Source organism: Cyrtonyx montezumae, unplaced genomic scaffold (genome assembly GCF_038088225.1).
Source record: "Cyrtonyx montezumae isolate F1298 unplaced genomic scaffold, pur_monq_1.0 scaffold_0, whole genome shotgun sequence".
Taxonomy (NCBI): domain Eukaryota; kingdom Metazoa; phylum Chordata; class Aves; order Galliformes; family Odontophoridae; genus Cyrtonyx; species Cyrtonyx montezumae.
In genome coordinates this window covers 4,680,113-4,706,195 of record NW_027071824.1, presented here as the reverse complement: position 1 = coordinate 4,706,195, position 26,083 = coordinate 4,680,113, and the positions used below count along the sequence as shown (strand labels likewise).

Below are 26,083 nucleotides of genomic sequence, written 5' to 3'. Positions count from 1 at the left end.
TTACTTCATTCACATCATCCATTGATCAGGCTATTTTTCATTTTCATGGGACTAGCAGTCAGGTGGGAGTCTTGGTACTTAAGGCTTCAGCTAGGGACATGATGATACTTAATCCATTTTGCTTACATTGCAACCTATATTTATGTTGAAGTTTGTCTCCTTTACCCCATAGGGGTATACAACAATGCCAGTGCAATGGAATGTGAGTTCTTTCATTTAGTACCGAGTGTTTCATCCACCTCATCCTGCATCTCAAGGGGAGAAACCCACGTATTTAAGAACATTTTTCACTTTAGGGGCCTTTCTTTTAAAACATTCTCTTCTGTCTGTGGCTGGGTAATGTAGTTGTGAATTAACTCCACTGGCTGTTCAGAGGCTCCAGAGTGCCAATTTTGAGTTTCCATCACAGGAACTATGCTTGATACATCTGAAGTCATTGAATCAGATCTGTATGGCTGCAGCCTCAGATAAATCAGTTTGTCTTTGCCACATATTTCTTGACCCAAGGCCACTTGAGACCACTGTGTAGACATAGACACTCAGTTCTCTCTGCAAAATTGTATAGTGTGACAGGACTAGTGCTGAATTAGGTTTGGTAATCTGATGGATCAAGTTGTTTCAGTCTGATTAACTTCTCAGCACTGTGCTCCATGGTATTTCCCTGTCTTCTGCTGTAATCTGGAAAATCCCAGTGTGTGCTTCTGAGGAATTCAAGTAGCTGCTGCTATTTCAGTATTTCCTCAGATGTTGTATAAAAATATATTTTAATGTGAATAGTAATAAATAATTGGCTCCCTAATACATTTCTCTAACTGCACTAATGGATTTAAACTGCCCGCTGCCAGTCCTAGGCTGTAGCATCTGAGTTGCAATAAGCAGTATCATATCAAGCGAGAAAGTTTTGTAGATGGATAGGAATTGTAATAAAAAATCAGTGTAGGTGTAATATACTTGCGGAGCACATGTGCCATATGCAGTCGTGCTGTCTTTTTAGCTAATTAGCTCTTTATTTCTATTCCATAGTCCGTTATTCTCTCCAATTTTTTAGCAATTCAGCAGAATTTCTGCTTTTCCTGAGCCGTCCTCTGTCTGGCCTTCAAGGATTGCAAAACCTCTGAGATTTTTTTTTGAGTGCTTCCATAGTGCTTTAGCATCAATTTGTCCCCAGAGCACCGAGAAAGAGACACCAGCCCTCCTATTAAAGTTTAACGTTGTTGAAGGCCTTCAGCCTCTCCTGAATATGCATCTCTGAAAGATACTGCTGTGACAATAAGCATCTGTGATTAATGTCATATTAAGCTCAGAGGCATGTGAAGGCATCCAGCCAAGGGAAGGGGATGGTGCTTGCTGGCATTGCCTGTTGTCTACAGAAAAGGATGGTGATAAGCCTGTGAGCCCTTCGTATCTTGCTTGAATAGAAGAGTAATCGAACTGTGTACCCCATAACACAGTGTATCAGCCATACTTGTAAATACAATTCATTTTAGGTTTATCTTTTTCTATACATAGGTCACTCTGGAAGTAATGCCTCAATTTTTTTTTATATTGAAACAACAACAAAAAGCACAATTCTCAGAAGTGGTGAGGCAGTGGCACAGGCTGCACAGGGAGGTGTTCAAGAACCATGTAGATGTGGTACTAAGGAACGTGGTTTAGTGTGCAGTATTGATGGTAGGTGAATAGTTGGACTAAATGATCTTAGAGGTCTTTTACAACCTTAATGATTCTATAAAACTATAATTCAGTTGAAACTTGAATATCGTGCTCCTCATAATAGTATTTAGTTAGTTCTGGGAGCTGTGTTACTATTTTCACTGCATGTTTTGTATTGATGTTAAGCATATGATGAAAAATGTTATTTTACATTCGGTGTTAGTTTCTAAAGAATTTTTGTTTCTAAAGAAACAAACTGGTCCTTATGATGAATTATGATGGTGGTTTGCCAATTCTTCTACGTTTAAGGGATTTTTTTCTTTGATCAGAATACGCGTAGTACTTCTGTTTGCCAGAATAGCCCATCTGTTATCAAAGGCTTGATGTTCCAGTCACAAATTATCACTTTTAGATTTTATGGATTACTTCTCATTCCACATAATGTAACAAACAAATTTTCTTTCGTGCATAGTGAAACTTTGGGAGTTTACTGTATTTGGCAGTAATTGTTGCTTGTAAAATGTCGTGTTAGACCTGTACGTTGGATCTTCTTGTTGAACTGGGGAATGTGGTATTGACTTAGAGTCAGTGATGCAGTCATCCTGCAGGTTCTGTGTGTGCATGCATTTCCAGGTGGTAGATAGCATAGTGTTACTTATTTATCTTGTCTAGGTTTCCACAGATCAAATCTGACATCTTCAATCTGTCTTTAATTTTTCTAAATGTTTCCATCTTTTCCACCTTCCCTAGTTTTCCTGTGCCTGTACTCCACATGGTGCAGAGCTCTGTTTTATCTCCTAATTGTTCATTTACAAATAATGAAGTCAGCATTTGATGTCACTGGAGATGAGCAGTGGCATATGTAGCAACATTAGAAGCTGAATATAGTACAGAAGTGGGCATCAGACAGTCAAGGCTTTGTGAGGATTGTATGTGGAAAACTGTTTCTTCTTGCAGCTGCTCACAGTGCTGAGTTTGTCTTTCAGATGCTGTAAAGCCAATAATCGAATAGGTCTGTAACTCAAATATATGATACAGTATTTAAATCTAATTTACGCAGGAAATGTTTTATTAGCGTAACCTATGAACATACATTATATCTTCACTTTACTATCATCCTTGGGAACAAAGTACCTGCAGTGAGTTGATAAGATATAATAACACTGTTTTGTGCAGTACATATAATACTGAGAGCTTTAGTAGGTCGTAATCCATCTGATCTTTATAGTGCTATTCCTCCCAGATACCAAAGTGATGAGAAAACATTAATGTGCCTTGAGGTGGTTTGCAAGTAGATGTGGTACAGTATCAGCAGTGAAGTGATATGCAGCAATATTTGCATAATTAAGAACTTCATTAGTAAATAGTTTTGAAAAAAAAATATGCTGAGTTCTGTGGTTTTGAGAAAATAGCTTTGAGGTTATTGATGTAACATTTCCCAGCATTTGTGCATTTTGAGTATTCAGGAAGTCAGTACCATACTGTGATCCTCCTTCTATTTTGTCTTGTGGCTTAAAGCTATCTGCTTTGCAATATTGGTATTTTGTTCAGTAAATGAGTTCCCTGTAAAAACAGTCCTGGATCATCAGCAGTGAATCCATTAATGTCAGTAAAATTCTCATCCAGATATGGTGCTCGTGTTGTGTGGAAGGTGGAAAAAGGGCAGCTGAAGCCAGTAAAATCTTGTTGGAAGTGAGAAAGGCAAGAAACTTGCTTAAAAAAAAAACCAAAACGTTGCCCCTTCATAGCCTTAAAAGTCTTTCAACGCCTGGTACAGGCCAGATCGTGACGAGCAGGGGGAGCTGTTGCGCATCTGAACTCAGTCCAGAGCTGGGATGCTTATTTCTGGGGGAACGCTAAGGCAGCAGAGCTCCAATGGCTCTTGTGGTAAGGGTAAAGATGCCTGTGCATGAGAAATTCCTGTTACTAGAACTACATTCTTCACCCTACCAACTCAACTTGGCCTGAAATCAGAGCTTCGTATATTTAAGGAGGGAGAAGAGCGCACATCAGCAAAGACAGCCTCAGGTGGGTTGGGACGTGCTGAGTGGAGGGAGCTGGATGGTTAGATCTGCCCTAGGAAGGTGCCTTTTCTAAGCTTTTCATTAGTGATGCACAGAGCTGGGGAAGAAATGGCAGTTGTCTCCCCAAACGTGAGGTTTGGGGGCTAGTAAGAGCAGGCTGAAAACAAGGTGTGGCATTTTCCATAACAGTATTTTTTTAAGTTCTTGAGAATACAACTGCAGATTCAGTGAGCACTGGGTTTCCTACTGTAACAAACTCTGAGCTCTTTCTAATACTTGTGTGCTGCTTTGTACTCGTGGCCCTTTCACTGGGAGTTTGAGTCTCCTCAGGACTTGGTGATCTTGATCAGCGCAAGTCTGATGGGGAGTGACAGAGGGAACTGGGTTTGTTCAGTCTGGAGAAGGCTCACGGGAGACCTCTGGCTCTCTACAACTGCCTGAAAGGAGGCTGTAGCAATGTGGGGGTCAGCCTCTGCTACTTGGTAGCAGTAATAGGATGAAGGGGAATGGCCGCAAGTTGCACCAGGGGAGTTTTGGGTTGGATATGAGAAAAAAACAACTTCTCAGAAAGAGTGGTGATGCAGTGGCACAGGCTGCACTGGGTGGTGGTGGTGATGTGGCACTGCGGGACGTGGTCAGTGGGCAGCACTGGTGGTAGATGGATGGTTGGACTAGGTGATCTTTGAGGTGTTTTCCAGTCGTAATGATTCTATGATCTCTGGTTGGTTTTCGTTTGCTTTACATGACGAGGTGTAAGCGGGCAGGCTCTTGGATTTGCAGCACACGTGGAGGCAGGAGCTGGAGGTGGGGAGCAAGAGTTGCCAGGAGCTAACGAGGGCTGAGGCAAGTTCAGAAAGATCTCCAAGTGACACCGGGCGCTATTCCGTGTCCCGCTTTCCCCTATTGTTTCCCCGGCTTGCGGGTTACGGACGACTTGATTCCACTTTCCCTTTCTGTGCAGGCGTGTGCGCGGGGGGCGGCTGAAACCCTCCGCTCCCAGTGGGTGCCCGCCGCTGCGGAATATGGCTTTAATCTCCACGCTGGCTTTCATCAGCGGGATCAAAGCCGGCCGAGGCCCCCAGACTCGGCGCAGGAGCCGTGCGGCCGATTCCCGGCCCGCGCTGAGCCGAGGGGAAGGGAGGCGGCTCTTCCCCAGGGGGGCCCGGCCCCGCCGCGCCCGCCCCGGCCCGGCCCCCGCCGCCGCCGGCTGCTCGCTGCGCGCTGCTCGGCACCGTGCCATTGTTCGAGCGGGCGGCAGCACCGCGCTCGGCTCGGGGCTGCTCTCTGCTCAGCCCGCGCCTGGTAAGTGCCGAGGGAGCTCGCGCCGGGTGGAAAAGAAAGCGTTAAGGTGTGTAGATCTTGCGAGGGGAGCGCTGCCCGCGGTGGGTTTATCTGCGCTGAAACGCTGTTTTGTAGTGCAGCCCTCTGTTAGAGGCTGCAGCGGGAAGGCGAGAGAACGGACGAAAGCAACCCCGCGTCAAGCCTCGGCTGCCCGGGCAGGTCCGCTGGCACACCGACAGCGGTTGGGTCGTCGTGTCTTCCCAGCGCAGCGGGGCACGGGGAGAGGAAGCGGAAAGGTCTTTCGGGAGTGCGTTGCTTTCGAAGAAAGTCGTTGGGCTGGCGGTGTGAAACCCGGCTGCCTTCCGAGCTGCCAGCTCCGTGCTTTGTACCTGGCTGAGGTGCCCTGCAAGCTCTTAGTGCTGCTGCCAGAACGGGGGGGATTGCTGTTGTTAGCAGCAGATGCTTGAAAGGTTTTCCAGTGTAGTTTTGCAACGTGAATAGGAAACCTGATGGTCAAGTGGTTCCTTAACCTGCAGTGTGAGGTGGTGATGTGGTCAGGATGGTGGGAGGGTAGCTGGGGCTGCATCCTTAGGAGCACTTTTTGTCTCCCTTTACAGCTGTAGCGATGTAAAAGGCACAGCAAGATGAGCCAGAAACCTGTGGGACTTTCAGTGCAAGTAACTTCTTTTAGAAAAAGGTGCGTTTTCTGTATGCATGTGGATGTGTCATCCCTCAGTGTAAGCAGGATTAGAGCTATTTTGGGTCAGAATTTTTGCAATTACAAAAACTTAGATATCTTTTGTATGGTAATGGCAAGTCAGTGAGTTGTGTAAATAAGATTTATGCATGAGATGAGACCGTCCCAGCCATAACCAGTGCATTGGAACTTCTAACAGATCTTTTTGCTCTTATACTGTACTGAGGTGTACCTGCCTCCCAGAGCTAGGCATGCTTTTCTTGAAGGATGGTTTGTTCTCATCAGGTCCATCTGTATCTGCCCCTTTTTCCCCTTTCCTGGTTCACATAACTGGTTATGTGAAGCTCTTTTCTGTTCTTCTTAACATACATATATATATGTTTTCCCATTTTCCCATGCATATGTGTTTAATTCATTTAAAAATAAAATTTAATCATATCACAAACCTTCTAGAAAAGAATTTTCAGGGCTCCTTGTTACTTCTATTTTTAGCTTAATTATTATGAGCTGACTTTAAAAAGACATTCTAGCGAAAGCACTGCAATTGATTTCTTTAGGCAAAGCCTGGCAAATGATTTCTGTAAATGGTCTGCTGATGTTTGTGCCAAGAAAAGTAACTTTAGCTTAAGAGCAAAATAGATGTTTGCATTTCTTGAGCAATTTTTCCCACCGTCCACAGCCTTTCCCAGCTCCCGCAGCTGGTGGTAGTGAGTGGCTCCGTGTGCCAGCTTGGCACTTGAGTCATCACCAGTGCCCATCTGCACCATGAGCTATGCGCTGGCGTGGGGACATCTGGAAACTCCCTGTCACAGGAATTGCCATTCCTCAGCCAGCCTGAAATGCAGGAAATGAAATCATGGATCAGGATGGGACAGCTTCATGGCAGGTTAGGCTGTTGGGAGGAATGGAAGAACTGGCTCTTTTTTCCTTCTTTTTTGAAAAAACTTGGTATAAAATTAGAGGGGTAATTTCCATTCTGCAAATCTCTTCTGCTTTGTAACTGCCTTCTAACTACTGCTGCATGGTAGAACTGTGCAGTCTGCTGAAAGTCTGCTCCTTTCCAGGGAGACATTAATTAGGAAAATGTGTATTTATACACTGCTCAGAAAGTAAATTGACTATAATCACTGCTCTCAAAAGGAAGAACCGCATCATATTGATCCTCAAAATGAGGCAGTTGCATTAATCACGTAAACCATGTGCTCGTGAAAGAATTAGAGAATCTTCCTGAAGATAAACTATCTAAAATATACTTTAAATAACTGAGAACAAAGTGGAAGAGACAAGGGAATCCTTCTTCCTACCGAGTGTCTGTGTTTTGTATATTGCAAGCTTTTCAAGGAAGACCTAGTGGTTAACAGCTGAAATAGAAAAGCAAGAATCAGGGTATTGAGAGAAACCAAGCACCACATATGAATGCATAAGAGCTAGAGAATTTGAAAAATGTCTAGCTGAGAGCCAAAATGGAGATCAACAACCATAAAACATTAAAAAGCTGTTTGTCTTGCTAAAGAACACTGCAATGATAGATAACTAGACGTCTCCCATAAAAAACAGTATCAAACACCAGGCACCACCTGTTACTTCTGGAAATGCTAAGAAAAAGCAAAGACACAAAGAATTTTGGTGTTGTGAAGGAGGAGAAAACCCTCCTTAGAGTGGCTGTGTGCTCGCTGGCACAGCAAATGAAGCCTGGAGAGGATTTATCCAAGTTTACAGTTTGAGACCGCATAACCCATTTGCCACATCAAAAAACCTGTAGCCTCTTAAGGGACTGTAAGTCCATTTTAACATTTCATCTGGAAGGAGACTTAATAGGTAGCTATGGGATTGTTAAATGTGCATTCTTGAAATAAGCAACTACTTTTTGAGTTAAACTGCTTTAGATGAACTTTTGACATGAAAATACTTTTTTTTTTTTAACTTTTTTTTTTAATTTATTTTTTACCCTTCAGGCTGTAATTTCACATCCGAACCATCATGCTTTGTAGTGGTCAGGTCTGAAAAGACTGCAGAACCTGGAGCAGTTCAGTTGGCTGAATGGTAGGATGCTGACTGCAGCTGCAAGGCCTTCCATAACTCTTCAATGAAATTTGAGTGTTGTTCTGTCTTAAATTAAACAACAACAACAACAACAAAACTTATAGAACAGTTTAGCTTTATTTTAGCGTAAGATGCAGATTTTGAGTATATGCCTCTTTTAATAAATGTTTTAAAAGCTCCAACAATGCAGCAGTTAGCTTTTTTTCCATCTTCTCTAGCAATCTATAAATTATTTGCACTCTAATATACCAGGTTATACTAAATTTCCTCTACATCATTGCCTCTTGTTCTTGCATTTCTGTCATTCTCAATTGCAGGCATTATGAGCCCAGATGGGATTTGTTGAACCAATGTTTCTTTAAGTCTTTTTTTTTTTTAAGAGACTTTAAAGTGAAGAAAAAATATTTCAGCTGAAGCCGAAGGAACAGGTGAACTTAATCCAAGTCTCAAATGAACACGCTAGTTAGGGAACACCAAATCCTACATAGTTTCAGTGTGGTACCACATTACATTATTTCCTGAAGGGTTTGCAGTGTAGATGGCAGATGTCTGCTGGGTAAGTCGTGTTCACTGTTAGCTCTACAAATAATAAAGTGATTACTCCATAAAACTGTCACTGCTCAGCATTGCCTCTGCAGACTGTGGTACTTTCCAGATATGACACTGTTCCAAACTGTATGACTGAAGTGCCTTCTTAGCAGTTACTGCTATCAAGTGGTGGGTCATTGAAGATGATTCTGGTTTTCTTCTGCTAGCAGTGTAGCTGGCATCATTTCTAAATAGTCGTTTATGTTTAAAATACTGTGTGTCCAACTGGAGAGGTGAAGAGGGATGGATAACTAAGTGTAGCATATTAAACATCTAGATTAACATATTTTCTACTTGCATTTAATCTTCTATTATCTAGGGCTGTGTGTATTAAAACTGGTGTTATATCTATCACTCTTATTGCTCAGAATGCCTTTCACTTCTGAGCCTTCAGTTGTGAGTTGAGATAAAACGACAACAACAAAACAGCCAAAACAAACAAAACCACAACTGACCACTCTATTAGAGAATACCAAATAAAGCTACCCATGCAAATGAAAATAAACAGCACAGCTCATCGTACTGTGAGTTAATGTAAGCCTTAGTTCTTCTAAGCTGCAGTGGAACACAGCACCTCATCATGTGGCTGCCATAAACTTGCAAAGTAGGTAGGTCTGCTGTCTTAAATACCTTCGGGCTCCCTCCAAGCTGTGAGCAGGTGCTTCCATGCTTGCTCAGACTCTATGAAAATAGGTGGGTAGAGCTCCAGTGTTTCTCAAAGTTTATGATGGAAAAAAAGCATCAGTTTGGTCTGTTGATTTTTATAGCTTGAAGTAGTTGCTGAATAATCGGTTTGTTAGGAAAACAGAATCAGAATTACGTTGCTCAGATTTTGTTATGCTGCTGAGGGATCTCTGGCTTGTCTTTGAATTTACTGGTTTCTAAAGTCATGCTGAAGATTGTGTTTAAACTGCAGGCACGCAGGTAGATATTGCATCTGTGGAAAATAAGGTGTTTTTTCTTTGATCATGCTAAGTGCCAGCTGCAGGGCTGGCTAGAACAGAAGCCCTAACAGAAGCCCTAACTCCTGTGTTGCTCCTCAACAGGGGCACAGACACCATTAATGTCCCATACTCACATGGAGAGCACCAGTTCGGAGGGTGTGAGTGTAAGACTGCGCCTGTGCTGTGGACACGCCTAATCCAGAAATGCCTGCTTTCCTTCACAGAGTGATGGGAAACAGCTACTAAAAGTTATGGAGTACTGTCTCCACTACTGCACGCACACATGGCCTGGGCTTAAAGTAAAAAGGATGTGGTTTGCCTTCTGGAAGGACTGGATAGCTGCAGCATCTCCATGCCTGATGTTTGGTTGTAATAATAATCTGCAGTCTCAAATAATGATACAGATATGTCAAACTAGTTTAGAAAAAGAAATGTAACCCCACCAGTGTGCGTCATAACTGTTATATGAGTGAACGTGAAAATAATCAGGCAGCAGTGCCCAAAACACTGCTGGCCAACACAGTGGGAGCTTTCTCTGCCTCGCTGTCTGGTATTGCTCTGTCCGCTCCTATGGTCTTTGAAGCTGCCTGCAGTTTGTGACCAAACTCAACTGTTCAAACACAGCAGTGTTTCACATTACCAGTACGTCCCTTCAGCCTGAAACAAACTTTAGCTGACCACTTGAATTTACTCTCTGTGTTCTGTGAAAAGTCTTTAAGGGGCTTGACGTGGGGAGGGGGTACGGGGAAGGAATGTGTGGAATTAGAGTCTGGAAAAGTCTCCTACTCTGAGTGCTTATCTAAATGCAAGTGACTTCCCAGGGAATCTGGCTCTGCTCATGATCTAGAACAAATAGCCCGGGATTAATTTTCGTTTCAGAAGTGAGGGATTTAGTTATGTCTCGGGGAGATCCCGCGCAGGGGGGCTGCTGGGGGCAACATTCCTCTGTGCAAAGCACTTTCTGCTCAGAATTAGCATTCAGGCAATTAAATAGCTCAGCTGGCTGGGCAGGCTTAGCGCTGAGCACTCTCCAAAGGTAGCAGAGAAGAAAACAAGTCAGAAACTTTCTTGCTTATCTGTCTTAATCTTTGTGTTGTGTCTTTCTCCAAAGTTCAGTGTCTGTAATGCAAACCTTGCATTTCCGCTTGGATTATTGTTGATTAAATTCAGTATTAGATAGCTAACATAAGTGGTTACAGTGAACTGTTTCAAGTTTTTAAGTTAATGGTGGGTTATTCTTCTAAATGGTATATAATTAGTGTTTGTCCTTCCTCATTATTCTTTCTCTTTTCTCCCCCTCCTTCCCCATCCAAGAAAGCTGTGTTACTTGGGAAGTAGTTTCTTTCCTAGCTCAATGTGATGTTTCACCTTTCCTGTTACTTATAAAAATAATTTAACTTATTTTCAAGTCTCATTAAAGCACAGGTATAATTAACACAGGGAAATCAGCTATTCTGGTTTTTGGTTTTGAGCTAAGCTCCTCGTTCACCTTTCCACAACAAACAGCTTTACTTATTTAGGTTTTCCTCAAAAAGAAACAAAACCCACAAGTCTTTAGAACAAAGTCCTTCACTATCCTTTATTTTCAATACAGTGCATTTTTTTAATTGCCTTTGGGATACGTCATGGGATGGATGAGCTTTTCAGTCAGTAGTAATTGAATCCTAGGATCTTTTTTAAGCTTAGGAAAGATGTGTGATTGTATGACAAAGTTTTAGCATCGATAACAATTCACTTTAAACCCCTGCTAAACACCTTTGTTTACCACCCAACAATTTTGACAAAGTTTTGATTCCTTTAGATAAGGTGTTTTTTAAAAGAGTATTGTGAAAAACATGAATACTTGTGGTTGTCAGTAGAGATGGGAGGATGAGAAGGAAAGTTAGCAAAACCACCACATCAGTGATTATTAAACAATCTATGCTATGTGGTCCTCTCTTCTGCTGGCTTTCAAAGAACACAAGCAGACCTGCGGTGCAAGGTGTGGATGGTTATGCAGCTTATACTGAAGTCTATTTTCATAAATAGTGGCTGTTACTTAGTCTTATACAAAATGATCTTGTTCCCCTGCTTCTCAGCCATAACTTGTTGGCTGTGACCCAGAGTCTGTCACCTGAGTTACATAAATACTAAGCAATTAAACCGAAACGTAAGTTTTTGTTGAACAAAAAAGTCCTTCAAAACCTTCCTGACCGTATGCATTACTCCTTTCCATTTGCCTGTGAGATGATGAGAGGAGCTTTACTAATTTAAAAAGTAACATTATTTCTAAGCATCCGAAAACATGGCAGCTCTGTAAACTTTTCTTATTTTTGTTCAACAGGGACATCTCTCATCCATCAAGAACTTGGAGCATGGCAATGAGTGATGTCAGTGAGTCTGTGGTCCTGAGCAATGGCAGCATCTTGTCAAATGCTACCAACCCAGGTATTGTTGCTGCTAATGATGGAGACGTTGCTTTCCAGCAGCTCCCTTCCAAGGAAACACCGAGAGTGAAAGCGAATCCAAATGGCTGCCTGCAATTTAACGGTACAATCAAACCATCCTTTCTGCCTTTAGACAACCAAAGAACTCAGCAGGTGTTGTCACAGTGCTGCCACCCTTGCCCATACCATCATTCATTAAGTAGCCATAATAACAGGCAAGAATGTCATTCTGTGGTTGGCAGCTCAGCATCATCTCCTATGACTTCGTGCTGCATGCAGCCACATACTGAGTATTCAGCATCTGTTTGCCGAAAACACGCACCCATATATCAGCCTGCCTGCTGTCTTCAGCCTTCCCCATCCTTCTGCCTTCACCATCAGTGGCCTGACCATTTTCAGCATCAGCCTGTGCAACAGCATATAGCCAGGATAAGGTAAGCAGTTTGCTTATTTTTACTGTTGTTAGTTCTCAGCGTGGGTAACTGTTTCATAAATATTTCATAAATATTTAATTATCTTAACAACAACAGAAAAAGCCAAAAAACAGAAGATCCAAAAAAGAATAATCAAATTTCTTCCAAAACATTCTTACAAGATGATCTTTGCATTACCAACATAACTTTTCTCAGAAGGGTCTGCATTGGGAAGCTAGTTTTGTTGTGCTGTGTGAATATTTTCTGTGTGAATATTTTTGAAGTAAATTAGTTCTTTCTAGAAAAAAAAAAAGCTGCATTTTCTTCCTGGGAATTGTTTGAAAGTCTATTAAGTCTTCTCCAAGACACAGTGTACACCTGCATTATGTGAAATGAACTAATGCAGAAGTAGCTGAGAGAGCACTGAAAGAACGTGTAATGTCTGCATAGTCCAATCAAAACCCGTATTTCTTCAAGAAGATGTTGAAAATATCTTCCAACACAACTCCAACCATAAATGTACTGGCTGTTTTTGTTTTGTCAGACCATCTGTTTCCGTGAGTTGCCCCCATGTGTTTTCAGCATATCTGCTAAGTATAGAAACTGTGCTAGGACTGAGAAATTTTGGATTGCTTCAGGTTTTTAATCCTCTCTGCCCTCCGCTTCATACACACTTGCCTCTTTATCTATTCGTTTTGGAGATCCCATGACAGTATCCATGCTACAGGAAGCAACAATCACAAGGAAATTCTACTGCAGCTTACTGGTTCTGGCAGTCGAGATTGCCATCAATTTCTAAAAAATTGAATTCCCCATTGCCATAAGACACTTCTAAGCTTTTACACAAGGTTTGTTTTTTCTGATTTGCACTTGAGCCAGACTGGATGGTTTTTCACTGGGGTAGTAAATGTCTCCTTGTCTCCCTGTTGTCAACATCTGCATCCTTGCTCTAAATTTTGGAGCTACAAGTTATTCTCAGACAGTTGTATGTATTTTGTCTCATTGAAATGAACTAATTTTAAACTTCTGAGAATATTGGACCGGGAGAAATATCCAATGTGGAAAATGTCAAAGTGAATAAACTTTTTTTCCCTCAAGGTGAAAGTAGATGAAAATAAGGATAATATAAAGTGCAAATCAGCTTTCCCCTGCCAGTTATTGCTCTTAAAAATGGAAAAATCTTAATTGTTCAAACAGCCTACAGTCAGACTTGTTTTTTTCTACCCCATAGCTGTTCAATTGTTAAGAAGAGATGAAAACTTTTATGTAGTGCTGTATGCAGAGGAATGTAGGAGATTGAACAGTTACTGAATAGGTCAGGTGTACTTTTCACTGTCAAAATGGGTGCACTCATTTTGCCATTTTTCTTGCTATGGAGCCAGGACTGTTAAATTTCATCTGTATCCCATAGACTGAGGAGGGGAATGAGATTTGGTGCATAATCTGGGTTTCTGTTTTTCCTCTGGGTAAGAGCACTGAAAAGTTCTTCTTTTAGATAAGTAATGATTCCCAGACTATTTCAGAAATACCATGTATTGGTTTTTCTTTGTTGTTTGAACTACTCTGATTAGGATCTTGAGCCAAGATGCTTTTTTTAATCTTGTACTTCCTCACTGTGACGGATATTAGTACATAAATTATAAATAATTTTATGAATGCTTGTCTTAATGTTAGCAGTCAAAATAAGGATAGAATCTGACCTTTAAGTCATCTGTCTTTTTTAGCATGCTCTACGTATCCCTATCAAAAGTTCACTGTTTCTTTTCCAGAATTCCTTCTAGTTAACGCAACTGAGTTTTCTTATTGAGTGCAGTATGCAAATTAAATATTTTCATCCATCTGGTAAAAACCACCTAGCCTCTAGTTGCTGTCATTTGTTTTAGCTCAAAATATGGTAAAAAGGACTCTGGTCCCTTGCCATGCTGGAGAAGCTGGTGTTATTGGCATGGAAACAAACACTTCCCTCTCTGAGTAATCTACAAGGTGTGTCTAAAGGTTGTATCCTCACTGTGAATTCAGTTTAGCATACTGTGAGACCATTGTCAACGAAGACATGTTGGTGGGAGTTAAAAACATGATGCAATTGGATATAGCATAGCAAAAGGATGGATATACACACAAGAAGAGGCAATATGGTTTATTAGTAGTTACTTTGCAGTGCTAAAGAGATTAGTAACACTGTACATGAGATATTTTTAAATGACTGTTGTTCCACTCTCAAATGTTACTATAATTTGAGCCTAAAATCTGAAGAACAGCTTCCTTTCCAGGTATTTTTCTTACAAGGCTGATTGGAAATCATCCAGTTTTATAAAATGTGCGTGTTTTAACAGGGTTGCTTAAAATGCAGGTTCTCCTATGTTACATTAATTAAATTCAACATGTAGTGAAACTAGCTTTGGTTTAGGTCCTTTGTATTTAAAAATACACATTTGAATATTGCTAGGCTTTTTGGTGGGGGGAATGATTCAATAGAGGAGGGTGAACAATTTTTGCAAACTTTTTTTTTGCAAATTTTTGCTTATGCTTACAGCTCTGGGCAGGTAACCAATTGTTTCAGCACGACAGGTTTTGTCAGGTTTTTAAGCCCAAGGCTTAACATTTGGCGGTGACCTAACTTTAAAGGAATGTGGGTCTGGTATATCATTGTGGATTGGAGTGCATAAAGAAGACATTGAAATAACTCCACACTTGTCCTATCCTCTTAAAGCTGGTTGGATCTGGAATTTTTTAGTGTTCAGCTTTGAAGTTCATAAACAAAATTTCATGGAAATGGCATCTATATACAGTAAGTTAAATGTATAAGGAACTGTTATTTTTTTTTGGATGGGTGTAAAAAGGCTTCTTACCTCTAAAAATGTTTTGTTGATGTGGTGGCGTACAATGTGATGGTGGCAAAAAAAAAAATTATTATGAAAGTTGATAAAGCAAGTTGACTTTTGTTCATAGTGATTCTAATTTTTAGACACTTTTCTGAAATTGAAGCATATTGAGCAAAGTTTTTTGTGGTATTTTGTGCACACATTTAAGATGTAGTTCATTCAAACATGTTCATCCCTCTTTTCTAGTGGACAGGGTATCTTGACTGCACAGACAGTTAGTGTAAAATTTCGACTGTCTGTCCACATCAGAATGTAACCGTGCAGGGAACTTACTTTGCTTTCTGACAGCTTCTAAACTTACCAATATGAACAGTGCGATCAGTTCTTCTGTATAGGTACTACAAAGGGACAGGGTGGAAAATCCTCTAGAAAAGCTTATATTGGAGTAACTCTCTGTGTCTAAAAAACGTTTATGTGTCAGGAAATGTGTGGGGCTTGGAACCCCTGTAAGGTGGGTGGTTATTGCCCTTCCTTTGCCACCATCTGCTTCTGTAATCATCAGCATCCTTCACTGGACAGACTGTAGAAGTGAAGTAGAGGACCCAAGCAAGGCCGTTAATCTGTTGTTAAGAAATGATGAAGACTGATGCTTGACAACTGGAAGGACCAAGTTAGGAGTCACTAGGGAAGGGTAAAAACATGCAGCCCGGCAGCATGTTTAGTGGGATGAAAGCAAAATAAAATAAACAGTGCTCGATTGCATGTTCCACCAGAGCTAAACACTGCGGTAAAGAAATATAACATCGGAAAACTCTTAAAAAACATTCCTGGTATTTTTCAAAATCTTTATACGTTAATGCAGGCATGTCAAGAGGGTCAGAAGAGAAAGAATGTGCAAAAAGGGTTCAGTCTTAGATTTGTGGAAAGCTTGTGTTAACAATGCGTACGGCTTCTGTATCTGGTCTCAGTTAAATTGCTTCTCTCCCATTTATGTGTCAACTTTTTAGTTGGAAAAGTCAAGTTAAAAATGTGAATCCTGTATCCTTACTAATCTTGATGCCACCTCTTTGGGAATAAATCTTTTGTGATACAAAATAGAACATTTCTATCTGTGGATTCAGAGACAGAAGGCAGAGAAGGAGAGGTCAGGGAGCTGCCAAAAGTGGTGATAAGGAAACTGCCAGGGCAGTTTTGTGTTATAGATTCACGTTATGGTTCTGCTGTATCTCACAGAGTTGTGTTCCACAAACTGTTCAAACAGCATTATAGCTGTACTTCAGTACTTTTATTTTGATACTTGAAAAGGGAATTTTGTGAAAATGCAAAGGCTGTGAAGATACAGCATTATAGCCTCCTCTTACCCATTTTGTATTCTGTTTCTAGTGACTTGGCACAAATATTAGAACCAAAAAGAAATGAAAAGCTCTTGTTTTTTTCAAAAAGCAGTGGAATGTTTGCCAAATACCAATCTTAATAGCAAGACTTTGTTATGAAACAGCTCCCTGCTTGATTCCAGGAACAGGATAATTGTTATCTGGTACATTCGACCTGACTTCCAGAGCTGATTATACATATATGTGCGAATAAATAGTTCTGAAGATGGTTTCTTAAGTCAGCAACATGAACTGCTCGTAAGAACAACATAGAGATTTTAAACAAATTATTTTCCACCTATCTACTTTCCAGTTTTGAAATTTGTTAGCTTCTGCTACATTAAGCTCATTAGAGGATGCTTTTCTTTTCACTTTTTATATGAAATATGCATTAATGTCTTTTGTATAATGCGAATGTTGTGTTTAGATCAATTAAAAACTTAATTCCCTTCCCACACTAAGATTAAAAATACAAATCTTAAAGAAAAAAAATAAATTCTTTAGATTAGATTTTTGAAGTTTGTTTCTGAACCTTCAGCTTAAAGGCAGAACTTGCTGCTGTTACTTCATTCAGTGTTTCACATGTTGCAAATACCCATGTTGTAGAACATGAGTTGCTGCATGGTGGTCATTTATATGGAAACAGTGCAAATTCTGACTCTAATCTTGTTCAGGTCATTTATTTCATGCTAGAATAGGAATTCTTGCCTTCCCATGATTTCCAAGAATGGAGAGGCTGGAGGCAAATGGGAACCACTAATCAGGTGCTCCCATTCATGCCACAGTATTAGCAGTACATTGGCATACTAGGATTTTAATATAAATGATGAATGCACAAGGAATGTATAGCAATTTCATGGTTGCTTTTTTTGCCAAATCTGAGACCAAATGCAGATAATCTGTTGTGCAAGTGTACAGGAAGAACTCTCCCTCAGACTGAGCAAATGGTTTCTTTTTCTTTCTCTGGATTTTGTTTTCATGGTACTCAGTTATCTGAGTTGTGTTTTTTCCATTTTATGATTTTTTTTTCAGTTTTACTTAATCTTAAGTTATTTTGCTCACTAATAAGTTGAGTTTTATTCTAGTTTTGTTAATCCGTTTACTGTTCCAGTGCTAATTATTGTTCTTTGTCAGCTATGCAAACATCATGTTGTGCTTTGTTAGTCCTGCACAGAGCTGAAAGCAAAGAATGACATGCAAAGACCAGAATCTGAATAAAAATGTCATTTATAATTTACTGGTCAAACGAATTAAAAATAACACGCGTAGGGAAAAAAAATAATCAAGTGCTCTTAAAAGCAAAACATCACAACTACTTCATTAGGCAGTCCAAGGGATTCTTGTAGGTTTTAACTGTACTAACTAAGCATCAGTGTTTGTCTAGAGCAAATGCTGCTTTGAATCAAACATTAACATGATAACAAAAAAGACATGCCAGGTTGGTGCTCTGCTGAGGAGCAGCTGGGAGGTGCTGGGTCCCTCATCTCAGCCTCTTACAGACTCCAGGTTTCTGTGTGCTTGAAAAATGAATTTCCCGTGCCCTGAATCCCTCGCCTTGCCTTGAACAACAGAGTAGCTGGGACTTGAGTAGCAGTCTGCTAGGCTTGTGGACTGTAATCTTTGGAAGATATAATTAGCTGATAATGAGAAAAAAGTAATAAAAAAGAAAAAGAGGGCTCCTTTTGTATTAAATGGACCAGGAAAAATAGCATCAGCTGTGTTCGTTCTTGAAAAGATGTAGTCTGTGTGTTAAAACAACATTAGAGCATTTGTACTGCTAAAATAATAACAGTTTGTTCCAAGGCTTTCCCTGTATGTTGCTGTTCTCATGTACCTTTAACCTAATAGAAGGTTGCAGTACGTTGCAAATGGGAAACAAGATAATGCTGGTCAATGAAGAGCAAAAGTCTACACTAATCATAACCAGATACTTGATTTTCAGATATGAGATTTGGAAGATTTGAATATTCTTGTCTCTTGGAAATTTTCAGCTTTCCTGAGTGGCAAAAGAGTGTGCTGCAGGAGGGTAAATGACTTTAGGAAGCTATGTGTAAGGTTCTAAAATTGGCTGTGGCTTGTTCCAGAATCACTTGTCCTTTCCCTCTGACGATATTTCAATGTGTTCTTCAACTCCTAGTATGTAATGATCAGTGGTTGTCCTTTAAATAGTTAGTTGTGCTTGAACAGTGAAAACAACACCAAAAAAGTACCCAACAAAAAAACAACCCCCTCAGGAAAAACATATGCATAAGAGAAGTGCACATGAGAAAGATAATGCACATGTGTCTGAGCAGTTTCACTTCAGTTTTTACTCTGAGTTTGCTCTGAGGTTTTTGCCCATGGTATCAGGGTGTCTACTGAATGAGCAAATGTCTTAAAGCCTTAACTGTTACTACAAAATACTAATCGTATAGTACCACTGATTGATCAGTACAGGGAGATGGGGCTGCAGGTAGAAACTCTAAGCTATTAGTAGTGATCATACTTCAGAAGCCCTGACCCCTTAACTTTGGAAATGAAGTTTTTCTAAAAATAGATAATAAAAATAGTTAATTTTACTAGAACAGGAAAAGTTCCATTTAGTCAAGTGGATGAACTTTTGCTAACTTATTCCTGAATGGTTTTGATTATATTTAATTTGTATTACAGTCCTGATTTATCTTGCAGTACTTTTTTGGCACCTTAGCTACAATACTGAAACCATTGAAATGTACTGTAAATGTTTCTTTTTTTGCTTACTTTCCACTGAGTAAGCAAAACAGATTTAATCTCAGGAAAAGCAGAAGGTGATGCCACGTAATGTATGCTCAATTTTTCAGTGAAGTTACCATATCCTAAAGAGCCTTTTTTCATAGTTGGATAGCAAATCCTTTTTAATCTCTTGTTTGCATTGAACATACATTTACTTTATATAATTTAAAAATTATGTCATTCTAAGTGACTAAGTTTACAAACATTGGAACAGCATTGTAACACAAAAATGTTTGTTTGAAGTGAAATACTTTGCTGAATTTAAAACAGAATTAATTAATGGTGTTTTCATTTACTGTAAGTAGTTAAATGTGTGGAGAGATTAAAATTAGCATTTGTCTCAGTAGTCAGTCTAATATTTTGGAAGAAACTGGAGGGGAATGTATTCTGTCTGGAAAAAAGCTCTGTGTTCAGAGGAGGTCTTCTAAGCTTAGAGCAAGAGTGGTCCCTCTGGTGACTTGCAGCCACAAATTCTTCCATCTGTCCGGGAAGGAAGAGCAAAGCCCGTGCCTGTTGAACCCACGTATATTACACTAGATGTCCCCCTGTTCCCAAGTCCGACTTACGTGCACCTAGTGTCCGTCATTAATGCCTGTAAGAACATGGGTTACAGCCTTCGTGGGGAAATACCTTTACAAAAATAGATGCTCTTGTGTATGTCTCTCATTCTCCTTGGTATCATCTGATGGAGCTTTTTGCACTCTGTATGTTGTGTTTTGTTGGGTCGTGTTAATTTCCTGTCTGTCAGAGAAATACAAGATGTGACCATGACCTTGCATTCCTCCATTCAACTGGGGAGTGTAAAAAAAACAGCTTTGAAATAAAAGATTTCTAAGAAAGGAACTTTTTGCCAGTAAAGCTGCTGAAAACTACTCTAATCATCATTTAAATCCCAGAACATATATATTAATTTCACTGTAATTATACAGAAAAGAAAAAAGCGTAACGGTTTTTGACTTGTGAAGGATCTTGCAATAATATTAGCCTGCTTCAAATTAGCTGCTGGCTTGTTTTCAAGTAATGATTCATGGTGGTATTTTCCTAAGCCTTTTTTATTGTCTTGAATAGTTCAGAACTTTTGTTCAACTTGCCAAGTGGTGGTAGATGTGGCCCTACCTTTAGTGCTTCAGAAATTAAAAGAATACATATATATATATATATATATATATATATATATATATTGCTTCACATAAAACTTTTGCAGAAGAATATACTTGAAATAATGTATAACCTTTGCCATTTAGAACTGAGGCAGTCCTTTTTAAGCATGCTTGATGGCAATTTTTTTAATTTGTATTCTGAGAACTGTGTATAAAAGTGACTTCAATCATTGGAGAAGAATTTTTGAGGGAGAGTCTAAGAAAAATAATTGTAGGGTGTATACGACATAGGTCCCTCATATACACTGCTGGGTTTTCCTACAGGGAAGGTGTTTACTTCCTGTTCAAGACAAGTGAACAGGCTCAACTCTATTAAGGAACAGAGCAACCTTTCTTAGCAGTTGATAATATTTAGTCAGTTCTTGAAGGTGAAAGGGAGAAGACATCAGAAGTCAGCAAAAATGAAGTTCTGTAGACTTTCAGCAAGCACAGGCTCCTGCAGTGTCTTCAGTTCATATCAAACAGGAAAGAAAAGGAAAAAAAATGCTGAGAACCCAAGACCTTGGAAGCATTTTGTAGGAGCATTTCATCTGTATTAAGTCATTTAAGTTATCTATATGTTAATTTTATAGATATTTTATTTTTAGCATATATATAATCAAACTGGGACATGAATCTTATTGGAATAACTTTCAAATTAAAATACATATATATATAGGATACATAGACCTTTCCCCATATATGTTGTCCTGACGATTGAAGCATATTTTCCTGCTCAGTTAATCTATCGTATGTTGCTGTAAGATGGAAGTTTTTGACTGAGAGGTGCCAAAACCACCTTTCACTTTTTCATAAGTAGGTTAATATTTATTTTCAATATTTAATATTAATTTCAGAGCAGAAAGAGGTACCAAGGCCCTATTGTAGTTAAATAGGTTTTGTCACTGATTTTAAAGAAGTCTTTCTTTACCCGGTGTGCATGCTATAAGCCAACAGAGCATACAGTTTTAGGCTATATTTAACTCAAGATTCCTCAATTTAAGCATCACATGGAAATGATTTTATTAGCAGTAATGCCTTCCTTACTATATTTTTCCTTTGAGAAAGACAGCATTATTTGTTCATACTTCCTGTAAACAAAACAAATCTTTATTTGGAACTGAGAAGGTAGGGAAGAATACAGGAAGAGACAAGAACCTTAACAGAAGTTGGTATCTCTGCTATAAAAATGTGAATTGGCAGGCTATTGATTTTTGGTCTCTGCTCCAGGGTCTTCCATTTTGCTTAAAATTGTGTCTAAGAATAGTCTTAGCAAAGATAATTCATAAATATAAGGTTAAGTGAAGTTGCAACACTGAGATTTCACACTTTTTGATGGGATGAAATAGTTATTTTCAGACTGTCTCCCTGACATTCTAGAGAGGAGGAATAAATAAAGCTTTTTGTGTTGTTCTGGACATCTCTTGTGAGCAAGAATAAGGAAATATGATAGCTTTATTTGTTGCTTGAGTGTTAAAATGATAACACAGGAAAAGTGTTATATCTGACAGAGTGTCAAAATCTAGCTTGATATTTTAGAGCAATTAGAATTATTCCCGTGGGTCAATAACATTCTGAAAACATTAGGATTTTCTTTCTCTGCAGGGATTTATTTTGCATTGTATGTTTTAATGGAAGGTGTGGAGTAAGGTGCATATCTCATTCTATCCTGCAGGGATTTAGGTTATCCTTCAGTGTAATAATGGCAAAAAGCTATGTTTTATCACTTCTTACAGCCAGGTCTATCAACAAAGAGAATAGCTTCCCTCTGGCATGGCAAAAAGCTTTGAGGTTAAACCTCATAATCCTTGGACAGAGGAGGCTTTATGTTGATATTTTTTGCAGTAAGTACAGCTATTTATTGTTAGTTTAGCATTCTTGTCTCATCATTAAATGCAAGACAGCAAAATTAGTTTCTATGTTATTATCTTTTAATGATTATTTTTTTTACCACTATCTTTAGACACCTGTGGTATACAAGGTGCTTCAAAAAGAAGGTATATGTCCTGCAGAGCACACTATTTTACAAATGTGCTGTGTTTTTTTTTTCTGTTCTACACTTGGACATATGTTTGAGCCCTCAAATTACAGTCCACTGTGGCTGTTCATACTGAAATGCAGCTGAGCGTGGATTCCAGCTGGATTTACTGAATTTACCAGCAGTCATTACTTTGACATCTGAGAGCAGTTTTTGCAGTGAAGTTGCAAAGCCTGGTGTATGTCTATTTGAGATGCTTATCCTCCATTTATCTGAGAATGTGCAATAAACTTCTTGGCGGGCAATGGCACGAAGAAGAGCAGTACATCCTCAGGTATTGCTGGTTCCAGCTGGAGCTGTCTGAACATCAGTCAGTGGTTCTGTGCTGCGGAGTGTTGGCACAGGTTGCCCAGAGAGGCTATGGAGTCTCCTCCTTGGGGACTGTATGTGGGCCTGGGCAGCCTGCACTGAATGTCCCTGCTTGAGGAGGGATCTGATGGACCCAAAGGTCCCTGCCAGCCTCTGCCAGTCTCTGGTTCTGTGTAATGTCACCTTTTGGCCAGGGCTGGAAGTTCTCCTTTTCTTACAGAAGAAACATCTGCCCAGGCACTTTCAGGTTAGTCTCTGGTGCTTTCAGTTCTTGCCTAACACCACAGAATAGGGAACAGCAATCCCAGTCAGTGCCTCTGTGCTGCCCTGTGTCTGGAGTGGTAGCCCCATGGTGAGGTTTTCAGCTCAAAGCCTACCTTCTTTGTTATTACTCCAAGGAACAAAGGAGAAAAGCCCTACTACATCTGAGCTTCAGTTTCCACATCTGTGCAGTGTGTAATAGAAATTAATTGCATCTAAGTGTCATGAAATAACTTGGAGTCCAAATATTTGGCCAGGGCACTATCTAGAGTTGTGATAGGGATTTAAGGTATTTTAAGAAGACGTTGTTTGGCCAACTTAGTACAGAAGCGTGTTTTGAAATGTATCAACTCTCTTTAACTGACTTAGTAAAATGGCTGACATAAACAAGTAGACAGGAACGTTTATATTCAAAAGTCATATTAGTATTTTTTCAACCTTTTAATTTACAGTATTCCCCGACACATTTTATAAATGCTGGTTGCTCCACATTAGGTAGAAAATGCTCTTCTAAGTATGCATCAAAGCACTATTTTCAACACATTTTCTATGCGATAGCCCCTTTCTGCAGCTCTTCTCCCATCTCCTCATGAAGCAGCTACAATTGATTGTTTGTAGCATGAGGTGAAAGTGGTTACTTCAGTTGATAGCTTTTTTGCAATCAAATTTGTGAAGAAAAATTGCAAAAGGATGTCTTGGAATATGTAGTTACTTTTATTGTCATCTGATACATTCCGGTTTGTATTCCCGTGAAATGCAGTAGATAAGCCAAACAAATGCACTGCATAAACAATAAACCATCCATAATTTTATTATTAAGTGTTAAATTCATTTGAAACAGTTTCATGCTGGGGAATATGCTTATGAAACATTGCTTTGTGGCATGTAATGTCCAACTAATGTAAAGGCTGTAGAACTAGATTTAATGGTACTTAAAATTTCCAAAAGCTTACCTTTTTGCAGTGGTTCTTGAAATGAGGACCCAACTCTCCTGTTACAGCCATGCCAACCTACTAACTTGCACGAGAAAACTCATTCAGTGCTGTGGTTGAAAAGGGACTTTGGCCATTCTGAGAACCAGAAGGCAGGATGTGACACAATGTGCTCTGCCTCGGGAAGCTAGAGTACTTGTAGTGCTCTCTCACAGGTTGAACAAGATGTAAAACAGTCTCTTTTTTATGTATTTGTCATTTTCCCACTTCAAGCGGATACATATACAAAGACATGAATGTTTTCTATTTTCATGCTGCTCAAAATACTCATAGAAGTGCTGAGTGAGTGCTTGTTTAGAATGAATGTGTGAATAGTAGTGTTGTACTCCTCCAGTCCAAACTGATGCCCTAGTCCTCCCTCCTGTTACTTGTCATCACCTGCCATAAGCTGTCTGTTCCTATAGCACTGCTTTTCAAAACCAGCACTCTTTCTTTTCAGCATTTTGCACAGAAGGGTGCTAGTCAGTCAGACAAATTTCATGTTGAGAAACATACCAATCTGTTTATCTTCTCATGTTGTAGTTCCCAATTGTGTGATGTTCAGTTTAAACTAGCCATGAGAGAAGGACAGCTTGAAGCAAAGCATCCATTGAATAGGGCCAAGGCTTGTAGTAAATGGTAGTAGGCTATAACCTTTACTTTTCTTCCCTCTCAACATAGTACACACTGGATTTTAATGTGACTGTAATTTATGTAATACCTTTTTGTTGCTGGTCCTATCATAAACAAATACGTTTGTCACTTTCCACTATCAAATCTCTGAGAACTAAGTACAAGGGTAATTGAATACACACATCAGTTTGGCTTTTGTCCCAGCACAATTATGGAATTCACCATTTCTTTCTCATGAAAACTGCTTATTTTTTTCTGTCTAGACTTTTTTTTTTCAGAGCTTAGTGGTGTTATTTAAACAGACTAAATGGGAGTATAATGCCCCAAAAATTAGACACAGCAGCATTAATTAAGTGGGAAAGATCTGTTTTTACCATGCATTTCTGTATTTTAGAGCATAACTAAAGAATTTTTGTGCATAGTTTACAGGGATAACTTTTCCTATTGCCTGATATAATAGAGTCATCACAACAGCTGCAAGGGATTGGTTACACTGCTGGAATTCACCCTGGTGTACACAGGTTTCTTTAATGCATGCTTTTTGAAACAAAACAGTATGATAGCAGGTGTGACCTTTAACCCTCCCTAACTTTGAAGAACTTCATCATCATCATTTGTTCAGTACTGAATATATTTTGCAGGTGGAGGAAACAGAGGGAAATGTAATTTGGTTTTGATGGGAAGGAAGGAGGGTCTGAAACTATTGCATTGGTATTTGTATTCTTTTTATGTAAATCAAATTAGCCAAAGTTAATTTGGTAAGTTTAATCTCAAACAAATATTAAACTTCTAAATTCTCTTGAGAATAAATTCTATCTTGCCATATCATTATTACCATGACATAACTGAAATACAGGGGATATTTTGATGAGGAGAGATTTAAGACGTGTACTTTTACTAAGATTTTGTATGCAGAAAGGGCTGGGGGAGCTGTGGAAAAAGGCAATACTCAAGAAGATGCATCGGGAAGGTGGGTGCATTGTTCCCAGAGCAGTATTACTGTATAGTGGTGTTGCTTATAGTGAGGTCCAATTATGGCACAGCTGAAAAAGGCACTGACTTTCACAAGTAACAGCATATTTGGAAATGCAAATCTTTAAAAATAAAAGCTAGAAATAAATCTTTGAATCCCTGTATTAACTGCAATTACAAAAGCCTGTTCTCTGACTCAAGCTTTGTCCCATTCTATACAGGCATGGAAGCATGGATTTGGTTATTGCCCTTCCTTGGTGCTGAACTGGTCTATGAAAGACCTCCTTGTGCAAGTATTTATCTTCATATAAAAAACTCCCTTCAGATTTGAGTTCAGTAGTTTCCAACCCCAGTGCCTAGTTCCTCATCGTTCATGCTAGCCAGTGTGAAGGTGGTTTTGTGGCTGGGGCTGTAGGTGGGATGACAAGAAGCCTCTTGAGCATGCCACATGGTTTCTTTCCAGCCTCAGGCAATTTACTGCTGAAGAAATAATTTCAGAAATCAGTTTATTTGGGTATCTATAATAGCTGACAGGTATATTCTTTTTCCCTTAGCACCAGAAGTACCAGGAAACTTTGGGTATTAGTGGGAAAATGAGTGTGTTCAGTATCTCTGGAACTCAGATTTGTGCCTGTTGGACTACAAACTAAAAGTTGGTGACATTTCATAAATTTAACCTTCATTTCTGGGGCTAAATTTAACAGAAAATCTCTTGTCTGTACCTTTCCTCAGTTACTGCAGCTGT

At 39.5% G+C, this 26,083-nt stretch overlaps 1 protein-coding gene across 3 annotated transcripts in view; it reads left to right on the top strand.

Moving 5' to 3' along the window:
• DISP1 (dispatched RND transporter family member 1) overlaps positions 1-26,083 on the top strand; it is an 84,958-nt gene that overhangs the window by 41,245 nt on the left and 17,630 nt on the right. For 2 of the 3 annotated variants that reach the window (XM_065740388.1, XM_065740546.1), the window contains exon 2: positions 11,554-12,090. In XM_065740388.1, the coding sequence (XP_065596460.1) occupies positions 11,554-12,090 (537 nt within the window). The remainder of the gene's footprint in view (positions 1-11,553; positions 12,091-26,083) is intronic. The other variant, XM_065740474.1, reaches the window with a different exon arrangement.